This window comes from Brachionichthys hirsutus, chromosome 21 (assembly GCF_040956055.1).
Source record: "Brachionichthys hirsutus isolate HB-005 chromosome 21, CSIRO-AGI_Bhir_v1, whole genome shotgun sequence".
Lineage (NCBI taxonomy): Eukaryota > Metazoa > Chordata > Actinopteri > Lophiiformes > Brachionichthyidae > Brachionichthys > Brachionichthys hirsutus.
In genome coordinates this window covers 2153344-2165029 of record NC_090917.1, presented here as the reverse complement: position 1 = coordinate 2165029, position 11686 = coordinate 2153344, and the positions used below count along the sequence as shown (strand labels likewise).

General features: G+C 43.7%; 1 protein-coding gene across 1 annotated transcript; it reads left to right on the top strand.

Moving 5' to 3' along the window:
• Positions 1–2291: 2291 nt before the first annotated feature.
• tbx21 (T-box transcription factor 21) lies at positions 2292–10928 on the top strand. The gene is made up of 6 exons (XM_068754476.1): positions 2292–2824; positions 7526–7680; positions 8801–8922; positions 9018–9176; positions 9771–9832; positions 10112–10928. Exons 1-6 carry the CDS (start codon positions 2292–2294, stop codon positions 10926–10928), a joined length of 1848 nt encoding a protein of 615 aa, XP_068610577.1.
• The last annotated feature ends 758 nt before the right edge of the window (positions 10929–11686 follow it).

Here is an 11686-nt window from a genome sequence, read left to right as displayed (position 1 = left end):
ATGAAGATGTGATCCGCTCAACCTCGTAATCATCGCCGCCTCGTCCTTTTCTCAAAGTATCGGATGATTTCATTAAGCGGTCAGGCGATACCGTTAATGAATACATTTTAAGACACGTCTAAATATGTCGGCCCGAAGAATGTGCCGAGCCGACCGCACTCGCTTTTATTACAGTCTTAAGCAGCCGTTAAGGTTTTGCATCAGCATCCAGTTGCAGTGTATCTGCCTCTCATGTCCACAGCGCCCCGCTATTCATTACTCATCCTCCATTAAGGGCATTAATGTACAATTAAGATTAAAATTCCTTCATTCCTACATGTTTGCACACGAGAGCCGGCCGACCAGCTCTAAAACGCTTCCAGCAGAACATGAAAGCTGATTGTGCTTCACGAGGTGATGGCCCCCCGAAGACTCTCGCCGGATCCCCGGGACGGCAGAGGAAGTGGCGTCTCCTGCCAGAGGGGCCGGCTCGGTGATGGGAGGGCGGAGACGCCTGGCTGGCCGTGGCATCCATGTTGTCGCTCACGCCGAGGCCCTCTCGCCACCTGTGTCAACTCTGATGACATCATCGCGTGCCCTTCTGAGCTCACCTTGCTAGAAGAGATGCAGGAAGTGGGATTGGAAGAGCAGCGACAGTGTCGGGGGGGGGTTACTTTGTTATCTCCACACTGGGGGGGATTTCATGTGTATGTGTATGTGGTCATACAAATGTAGCTGCTAATACCTCCAGGTTACCTCTTTCACCTGTGTGTATGTGTCCGAGCTCGGTTTGTGCAGGGAACGCTGCGACAAACCAGTTTCTGCTCCATCCGGACCCGAAAGGATGGGGGGGGGGTTATAATGAATAATGGGTCTGAAAGGCCATAAAGGTGCTTTGAGAAGGGCGTTGGGGTTATAAACGTTGTCTCCATCGCCATTAAGACCCATGTAAACATTCATGACTTGGAAGGTAATGTTTGTTTTTTTTTTGTGTGTGTCTCTGTTGTCATGATATGAATTCTGAATTCTCTAAAAGAAACGGTGATTCACCAAAATTAAAACGACTCTCATTTCTTTTCTCATTCTTGTATTCGTTTTTTTTTTCTTAAAAAAACCCCACTTGTGAATAAAAAAAGATTGACTGGTATGAAAAGTAAAACTTTCCTTAGGTTAGTTACCCTTAATTAAATAACAGAAACATAAAGATACTTTAAAAACTAATTGAAATCTTTTATAGAAATTAATATTGAATGTTCTGCCCAAAAGACGCGTATTCATCGCACTGGTTTTGCACCGATTCCAATAAGGCCCATCAAATTAATCAAACAAGCAAACAAAGAACACAACTTAATAAAAGCTGCTGAATCTCATGGAAATAATCTTCCTGAGATGACAGAGAGAATAAGCGATGACGTTTTGTCCGAACAACAAATCGTTATTGCTTTATTGACTATGCTTCGGGGGAAACGGTCGAACGACGTTTATTTAGATCAAGCTGGAGGCAACAGGATCGACAATAAAACTGAAGTTAAAAACATTAAAAACTACATGAAGAAAACGCATTACTCATTTGCATATTATTATTATTTTTATCAATTAGTGTGGACTGCAGTTCCATCATTATTCTGATTAATGGTGGTTTGAATAAAATTATTTGTCTCATTTTCAATTCAACGTGCTTAACTCAAAACACTTGATCTGTTATTGGAAGAGCAATTATTTGTTAAATAATCATTGTTCAATAACAATTAGTTACTAAACAGTATATTTCCTGAATGCAGGGTCATTTCCTGTACTTTTAAAGTATAGTCCATCCTTTGTAAATATTTTAATGTAATTCCAGTGGTGTTTTATTATTATTATTATTATTATAGGACATGAGGGTTGTTGCGTGGTTGCTCTCTGAGGAGGGGATGGCTCTCTTATATCTGGAGCCTATCATGTCCTCCCTCTTCATCAGACACACCTCCAAAATCATATGTTAGAAAACTGAGCACGAGTTTCACTCACTGGTGTCGACTCCAGGCGTCAAAAAAGAAAAGACAACCCGATGTAGAGATAAAATAATTTATAGTTCTGTTATAAATAGTACCATGACGCTCCATGAGGGACGGTTTAAGGGTTAAATTATAGGCTACGCGACTTACTGGAGCACTTTTGAACTTTATGTCATGCCCGTCCGCTGTGAGTAATAACAGTCCTGATAGTGCTGCTTTCTGATTCTTTTTTTTACTTTGCATATCTTTACGCAACTGGACGCCAGAGCGGATCCTTATGACATTACGCACAGACCGGGCGCGCTGCTGCTGCAAATGGGCGGCAGAGGTGGCAACCTCTACCTCAGCATGTTGAATGGCACTGAAGCGCAAACTTTCGGAAAGAACGCCGCCGACATCAGCAGTCACTTCCACCGCGCCGGCAAGGATCTAGCCGACTTCAAAATGGGGATTCAGGACGCGAGGTTTTATTACCCAGAGTCGATCCAGAGCGGGCAGGACGCGCTGGGTCTGCCGCACCACGCGGACCAGACGGCGGGAGGTTACGCAGCGCAGCCCGGCAGGTTTTACGCACAGACTCTCGGCAGCTGTCCGTACGGTGGAAGCGGAGCGGGGCATGGCTACATCCCGACGGCAGGAGACGGCTTTCCTACCGGCGGTAAAGACTTGTACTCTCCGTCTCCGGAGAATTACCCGACGAGCTTTCAGCACGGCTTCCAGCGGCCGCCTCTCTACGCGCTACCTGGGCTCCAGGTGTGCGGGAAGACTCAGGCTCTGCTCAACAATTACCCGCTTTGGGCAAAGTTCCACAAGTTCCAAACCGAGATGATCATCACCAAACAGGGGAGGTAAGTGTGACAAACCGGGGAGGGGGGGGTCAGAGTTTAACAAAGTTGCCCCGGACTTTCCAATTGACTCAGCCTCCCATTGGTCAGACGCCACTAAATATCACAACCATCCAGATAGTTCTGTGAAACTTTGCGGTGATGCGTTTGCGGTGATCAGAAATTGGTATAGTCATAGGTTTCACCTCTCTGAGCTGCTGTTTACTATACAGGAATCAGCGTTCATTCATTGTTGGTTCGAGAGGAGGACGAGAAAGGACATTACATGCAGTGAATTATTTTAAATGAAGGAAGTTAAAATCACTTCATTTTCCTGGTACTCATTTTTCACATTTTCTGACTTTTCTTTTTTCTTCTCGCATCTTGTTTTGCATAGAAGGGAACAAATAAAAATGCTTTTGGCAAAATTAATGAATTGGAAGAAAATAAGTAGCAGGCTGAGTTACTGGCCTCTTGAGCGCATAATGAGAGCAATCGATTAGATCCATCCTGTAGTGAAAAATCGAGAAAGTATTTATTTTCTCGTATAGAAAATGTGGGAAACAGACATGGGAAAGTAAGATTTTAAATACCTAAAAGGAGCTCCTGGCCTGAAACACGTCCCCCCCCCCCCCCCCCCGGAACGGGTCACCGAGCATTGAGACGCAGTGGATTCATTCACTAATGTGCGACGCTTGTGTTTGACAGAAGGTTTCAGGCCATGCGTTTCTCATGGCTCGGATCTGTGCGCGCAAAGCCAACACGCTGTCATTTAATAAGATACTGATATTCCTGATGATTCCGCTTGTTGAAGGCACACATATTTTGAATTAAATTAACAATAAACACGTTTTTGTTATTTTTTTGTTTTTCTTCTGGTGTTATAAAGGTTTTCTAAAAAACATTTTTTTATTACTCAGCTTTCTACTTTTTCTCTTTTCTAATATAGGCGCACCTGCTGTCGAGCATTTAGAACGAGTTAAATTGGAAATAGACACGTTTTTGAAGCTGTTTCTGGGGGTGATTTCAAGAATTTTGACTTTTCTGTCACTTTAAACCTGACAAAAAGTGCAAGATGTGCTGCCTCTTCATCTCATTGCATCAACAATATGAGAGACGCACAATTTAAGACTCATTTAGTTGATTAGAAAAGTTAATTGTACAAGCAGTGAAAGAACAAGAGAGTAAACTGGTGCTATCCTTCCACATGACAGCTTTTTTTTTAATGAAATTTATTGTCATTCATTGTCGTTTTGCATCTGTGGAGTGATTTATTTTAAATTTATTGTTAGTTTGCATCTGTTGTGTAAAATTATTTTTATTTTTCTAATGTTATTTTACATCAATGGAGTAATTTAATATTGGTTTTATTTTGATTTGTATTGCGAATATTGTATTGTTAAATGTCGATGATTTATGTACTAAGGACTTTCAACGGAAACAAGACCGAAAGGGCTTTTTTGAAATGCTCCTCTTAGACAGGATGTTTGACATTATTTGTACTGTAATACATGCTATTGTGTGACTGTACTTGTACACTAACATTCTACCTAGTAAATATATTCATCATCATCATATATATATTAAATGCAAAAGGCACTCATGTTGCAGCAAAATGTTAAATCCCGTTGACGAAAGTTCTATGTTAAAGCCTCCCTCAGGTACAGAACCTGACTTCTACAGAACAATAAGGCACAAAGAAAAAGTTTGGTGGTGTTTTTTTTTTTACATCACAGAAATTCCTGCAAGAAAAATGAAAAGACAGATTTTTCAATATCAGAGGCAAAAATCCTTCTTAAAAATTTCATCTCAAGTTCAGACTCAAATTTTTTTTTTTCTGTGATTCTAGAGAGAAGCTGGAGAGTCTGCAATGTTAATCAAACACCCAGAACCTTACGAGCAAAAGGGTGAAAGAAACTGAAGGGTCAAACATACACTGAGCCTTTAGATGGGCATCCTGGGAAGGTGAGGCACCTTTGAAGTTCAGGAAGTAAAAGACTAGATTCTCTTTTTTTACTTTCTTCAGCCTGCTCCAGACGCCGGATGCACAGACTCACAGATCTCTCACAACTTTTTGCTCATGTACCACATCTGGGCTTTGAAACCCAAAGACGTTTTCATGGCCTTGTGGCAAAGGGGAGCGAATTCATCTGCACTTCTCATGAGCTAAATTCAGACCAACACACTATCTGCTAGCATTTCAGGCCCAGGCCATGTATGACTGATGGATTAAGGCAAAGTTCATCGACACTGCACTCAGCATAAACACAACCTCGTCTTCTGGCATCGCAAGAGACCGATTCAAGAAAAAAAAAGTCCAAAAAGGCTTTTTTTAAATTGCAAAGTACTGGGATTTACTGATATGGTGAAAAAAAAAATAGTAGAGTGAAAACTGAAAGGAGAAAGTGAAGCTTTTTGTTGAGGATGACTCACACCTGAGTTTAGACTTCAAAGTCTTTCTTACCCTGGTTTCTAAGAAACGCGTTCATTTCTGGAAGTCCTGTAAATTAATTTGACAGCATGTTATGTTTAAATCAGTTACAAACCTGGAATTTGCTGACATGCAAATTAAACGTTGTTGCAATGCAATTTAGAAAATTTGAATTCCAATTTAATGTTTAAAAAAATGCACTTCTCATTAGAGACACTGCAATTAATTTGGGGAGAAAAATTTGGAAGCCTTTATTAGATTAATGTTCTCTCCGTCTGAAAGCAGAAGTGGGACTATTTCAAGGTTTTTGACGGTATGACTCGTCACTTCCTGTTCAGCTGTTGACGTGCACGCATTTTGTATGCAGGTTTTCACAGAAATACCCCTTCGATATATTTAAATAGTTAAGTGCATCTTATCGCTGATGAAGTCAGGTGCCTTCTCAGCCTCAAGTGCATCCCTGCTGACCTCAAATATATTTCTATATTTGGTTTCAAAAAAGGGTTCACATATAGCGAAAGCTTTGCTTTTTCCAGTTGGAGTGCTATTATTAGCATTAGCTCTGCAAAGCCAAAGCGCAGTATCTGCGCAGAGACAATGTTGGTTTTCATCTTTTGACAATTAGAGAGCAGGCAAATCAGTATCGGATGACAACTGCACTACAAAACATCGCGATAAGTCAGCGAAGAGGCGGAATGATCTTTGTTGGAGCGCTCGGGTCCGGCAGCAGCAGCTGTGGACTGGCGTGTTTTCATCACAGATGATCAAGCATACGCACAGTGACAAAAACTGGAGCTGAACTCCTGTCTGGATGAATCAGCGAGTTCACCCAAGTGGAAAAGTCTTCTCCCTGGTGAATCGAGTTTCTCGTCTCCCTCCCTTTTACTCCACCCTCTGCTCGTTGCTTTCCCCCTTACCCTAACCTCCCTTTCTCCCCCTGCAGCGGATTACCCTCGTCCTCCTTTCTCCTCCATTCTTTCTCTCTCTCCCTGTTTTTTTTTTTTGTTTGTTTTTTATTCTTTTTAAATGTCACCACCAGCGGTATTGTCTCTGTATGACTGGCTGATTCACCAACACGCATCTGGGTCCGTGTTCGGTCTGAAAGACGACCACGGTTCTGAGTCTTCCTGAGCACGAACACCGAGATCAGATGGAGGGAACAGCAGCCATTTGTCATCACCATCAAGGTTGCATTGAGTCAGAGTGGCAGGCTGGCAGGTTGGTTAGGGAGTCTGTCCGGTAGCTTTAGAGCTGCAGGTTTGAGTCCCACTGGTGTCAAAGCAAAGTCTATGTATCCGGCCTCCGCATGCAAATGTCTCTCTGTTTGTGGTTTCCCCTCATCGAGTCCTGATTTCCTCCAAAATGCTGTAGTATAAGTAAATCTGTGATATTCTTGAAGCAAAAACAACAACTACTCATTTTACTCTCTAGATTACTCAAAAGCCGGGTGGGTGGGTTTATCCTTTCAGAAGCTGAACAGCGATGGAAGAAGAGCCCTTTGCCTGTTCTCTGAGAGACTTAAAAAGCTGCTGTTTCCCCAAGATGTGTTCTCAAACAGAGCAAACTCAACACAACCCCCCCCCCCCCATGAGCAACGACGGGCCCCTACAGGAGCCCCGCTACGAACGCATTATCTCTTTACACCACTCACTTGTTTTTGCACCGTTAAATGGACAAACGGCTTCAGGGAGGAAACACTGAATTTAAATGAGATACATTTCCGCCAGGATTAGTTTACACTTTGGGTAGATTATCTAAACTACACTGACAACATGTGGCCGTTGTTGGGGCTCGACACTTTACCTGCTTTAAATTGAATCATAATATATGTTTTAGATCATTTATGGTTTCTCCGTTTGTTCCAACCACCCATATAAATCAATCAGACTCCACTTGCGTTCAGCGTCCATGCCTTATATTTGTGGGTGTTTGGGGACGCCTTGACCTCCTCGTTACCCCGTCTCAGTGACCCCCCCCCCCCGTGTGATCAAAAGAAGTACATGGAATGCTTCAGCAATCAGGAGCAGCTACTGGGGGCATCTTTTATTAACACTAGCTTTAATTATTCACCAACTCTTGCCCCTCTCCACATTTCATCCATTACCCACAATGCTTCAGCTAGAGAAGCAAAGAAAACAGGAAGCCTTGAAGTGATGATATCAGGATCAAATCTCTCCTCCTTCTGTTATAACATCTAACCCGACTGTGTTATAACACAAATCAATGCAAGGCTTTTACTTTGAAGTTTTCCTTTCTTTTGTTAGTCATGTTTTTCCCCCTGTGTTTTCCTCCAGGAGGATGTTTCCCTTTCTGAGCTTCAACATCAGCGTCTTGGATCCGTCCGCCCACTATAACGTCTACGTGGACGTGGTTCTGGCGGATCAGCACCACTGGAGGTACCAGGGTGGCAAATGGGTTCAGTGCGGGAAAGCGGAGGGTAACATGCCAGGTACATTTAAAAATCGTTAAAATCATTTTTGCTGTTCTCTTTACAACTGAAAACAAATGTTGAATCAATGTGACTCAACAAAAGTAAAAATATATTAGAAAGTAAGTACATTTACTTTAGTTGTGTACAATTTTGAAGTATTTGCGCAATAATTTGTATTTCTTTGCACTTCTATGCTGCAGTAGTCTAATTTAGTAACTAGTTTGACTTTGTTACCGTAAATATGATCGGCAAATAAACTATGACTTGTAATAAAGAATATAATGGACAAAATGACCAATAGTTAAAAGTGAACTGCTCAAGTGATTCCAATCTAATAATTAAAATACACTTACAAAAATATATACAGTATATATATATGATATTAATACTTCAAGTGTCTTTTGAATATTTGATTGGAATACAGTATATATGTTATTTTGTTATAGATATATATTTTGTAATTTAGGATTTTATGCTATGCTAAATACATGCAGTTAAAATACATTTCTAAATGCGACATTATTTGGTCCCCTGTTCCCGCTGTTTGAATATAACGTCACGCCAAGCTGCAAAATTCGTACCTCAGAAGTTACAGAAAAATTTCATCCAGACCTCATAATGTCATTAAAGCGCAAAACATTTACTCTGAGCGGTCAAACGTGATAGACGAAAAGCATTGCGTGTCAAACACTCGCTGATGAACATAAACTCTGGACAGTCTGAACCAGAAATGGGTCTTTTGCTCAAGGAACACAGAAGCTCTTGAGGGTTTACGTAGCAATATTTTAGCAAACCTACACGCTGCACAAGCAGACTGCGAGGTTTCTGTGGACATTTTGATGTTTCTTCTGTCGGGAGCGTCATGATGCATTTTTCAGAGCGTGACTAAACAATACAGAGTGCGTATTACATTCAGAAATGTATTTAAAACGTACGCATTAACATTCAAATTAAGAATTGTTCAGTAATCACACAGATACGGCCGTTGCAGATGCATTAATATAAATAGATATATTCCGAGTTTACTTTTTTTGGACTTTGAGGATAAGAAATGCTTTCAAAAGTGTCCTAAACGTTGCCCCCCCCCCCCCCCCCCCCCCCCCCCCCCCCCCCCCCCGCTGTCCTTTTGTACTTACAGGCAACAGGATGTACATGCACCCGGACTCACCCAACACAGGAGCTCACTGGATGAGACAAGAAGTGTCTTTCAGCAAGCTGAAGCTCACCAACAACAAAGGCAGCACCAATAACTTGGCACAGGTGCGTTCCGCTTCCTGCTTGTCTGCAGTCCATCAACGTTTAATTCCATGTGACATCGGTGTGGGTATAAAACGGCCTCGCGTCTCCGCCCCCAGATGATCGTGCTCCAGTCGCTCCATCAGTACCAGCCTCGTCTTCACGTGGTGGAGGTGAAGGAGGACGGCTCCGAGGATCCTTTCCTCTCGTCCAAAGCTCAGACCTTCATCTTCCCAGAGACTCAGTTCATTGCAGTCACTGCTTATCAGAACGCAGATGTGAGTCGCATCAAACACCGAAGCACAAGAGTTAAATTTTTCTTAACCAAATTAAATCTTGAGAAAATATGTGCGAACTCAATTTCATATACTTAACCAAGAGATAAGGATCTGTTACTTTATTTAATTTCCACATCTTTATTGTAAGCCTGCATAAGGAGGTCATAACCCCGTAAAAACATCTCTGGATCGCCAGCATAAAGACATCTGGAGTTAACGATTCATGTCAGAGCCGTGTTTAAGTTAATGCATGCATGCATCAAACATTCACACACACACTGAATTACATTCCTACGATCTCCTGGAAGAGTCGCCTTACCTCCGCTGGCCTGAGCGCTGTGCGTTTTTAACCGCTGTTCAAATACATTTAGAAAGAGTTACTGTATTCCAAATAAAGATGGGCTGTCCCCGTGTGATGCTGATTAATCACTAAATACAAACAGAGACGCCAACCCACCAGCATACAAGAAACAGCCAGAGGAAATTGCATGTTGGCGTCATTATTGATCAGTTGGCAGCCCCCCGTCTCGTTTCCACTGCGTGGTTACTCACTCCTCACGATCTTTCACTGCCCTCCTCTTATTCCTTACACAGATCACGCAGCTGAAAATAGACCATAACCCCTTCGCTAAAGGTTTCCGCGACAATTACGACACGTAAGTAATTTATCGGAACGAAAGCTGTGCCATGCAAAGAGGAAACAACAGCGATGCATCTTGGTTTTTCCTGATAAGGAGTGAGATGGTGATGGTAAACGTGCCTCTCTTGCTCTTCGTGTTGGAATAGATGCGTTTATTTTTTGCTTTTGCATGCTGGAGTGATGCGGGGGTCTGAGGGTCTGTCAACTGCTTGGGCTGTAGTTTGAGGCTTGGGCAGGAAATAACACCCATTTCTTCTCTTCTCACTCTCTTCCCCTCTTTCCTCCTTGCCGACAGGCTGTACGCTCCCCCCGACTGTGATCGCCTCACCCCTTCCCCCACCGAGAGCCAGCAGCTGCTGCCGGGGACCTGCTACCCCCAAGCCTACCTCTCAGAGCAGTACATGAGCCCCCTGTCCCAGAGCCGCTTCTACAGCCGTGACACCATCGGCATGGGCCAGCAGCACAAAGACCCGCCCTCCAGCCCTGGTCCTCACAGCCACTGGTACCTGCCCCCTCAGCAGACTGTGACCCCCAACCGGCTCGACTTCACTTCCTCTTACGAGGGTGACTTCTCTGGAAATGGTTTCTACAAGTCTTTTCCTTTGCAGACATCCGCTCACCATGCTCTCAGCTACTACCCTGACCATCCATTTACAGCCACTAGCATACCTGTATCAGGAGCCACCTCAGTGGGCTGGTCCACCAGCCGGCCCACCCCTCAGTACCGTAGCCACCCGAGCAAGCCTAGCCCCAACCTGGGCTGGCTTAGACCCATATCATCCTCTCCCTCGTCATCGTCGTCTTCTACATCCCCTGGCTGCAACCCCAGACCGCACCCTCCCTCACTCCCAGAGCCTCTGCAGCCGGCGCTGCTGCAGGACAAGGCTAAAGACACTTCTGAGGCAGTGGGAGAGGACCCCTGGCTCGAACCCCTGTCTGTGAAATCAGCGCCCTCGGTTGATTCCGGCCCATTTGAAAGGGACAACAAGAAGAGGAGGAGGGTGTCGCCCTACACATCCAGCACTGAAAACTCCCCTCCTACGTGCAGTGGAGAGGTCTGCGAGAAGGAAGGTGCCAGAGATGCAGACTACTATGGCTATTACACCCACTGAAGTCTTCACATGCAACCACAGCGTCTTCCCACACTGCCCTCGTGGACACGTAATACCAAAGGGCTTGGAGAAGCCTCTGTTCTGCTGCAGACAAATGCAAGAACTAGCAGAACCTGCAGCTTCATCTGCTTTCACATCAGTCCAGACAGCCTACAAAGTCCACTCAGAAAAGTGTCAAATGATTGCAGGCAGAACCGCCAAGGTAACTGTCAAAGATAGTGCTGAGCCAACGTGGGTGTGGCTCGGGCCTTTGCCCGAGAGTCATTTAAACACCGTACAGACCTATGAATTTAGGCTTTGAAACACCTGGATTTGGTGAAAAACATTTTTTTTAATCTGCATATCTGCTTGAAGTGATCGTCTGCTTTCTGGGACAGTCGCTCCGTCTCTTTCTTCACTCTGTCATTCACAAACGCCGTCACAATACGCTCGAGTTCGATTCCCCTGATGATGCTGAAATTGCAATTTTAAGCCTTCTCTCCAAAGCAACTTAAGTCGTTTAGCGCCCACCAGTGGAGACAGGAAGCACTGCAGGGCTGACAGAAGCCAGAAGGGAAACCTGATCTCGGGTTTTGTCGATTAAAAAAAAAAAGTAAAAATATTTGCACATCTTCAAACTGGCCGTAATGAAGCCGGCTGAACACCGGACAGAATGGAAATACATCTGTAACAACATAACTGGAATTTTATCTGTATGACAGTTTAAAACACACAAACACTTCATTTAATAGAAGATTCCTCAATTCCTCCATCAGTAG

Coding starts and splice junctions, on each gene's coding strand:
- tbx21 (XM_068754476.1), top strand. CDS start 2,292: ATGGGCGGCAGAGGTGGCAACCTCTACCTCAGCATGTTGAATGGCACT. Junction 2,825..7,525: donor ATCATCACCAAACAGGGGAG/GTAAGTGTGACA, acceptor GTTTTCCTCCAG/GAGGATGTTTCCCTTTCTGA. Junction 9,833..10,111: donor TTCCGCGACAATTACGACAC/GTAAGTAATTTA, acceptor CCTTGCCGACAG/GCTGTACGCTCCCCCCGACT.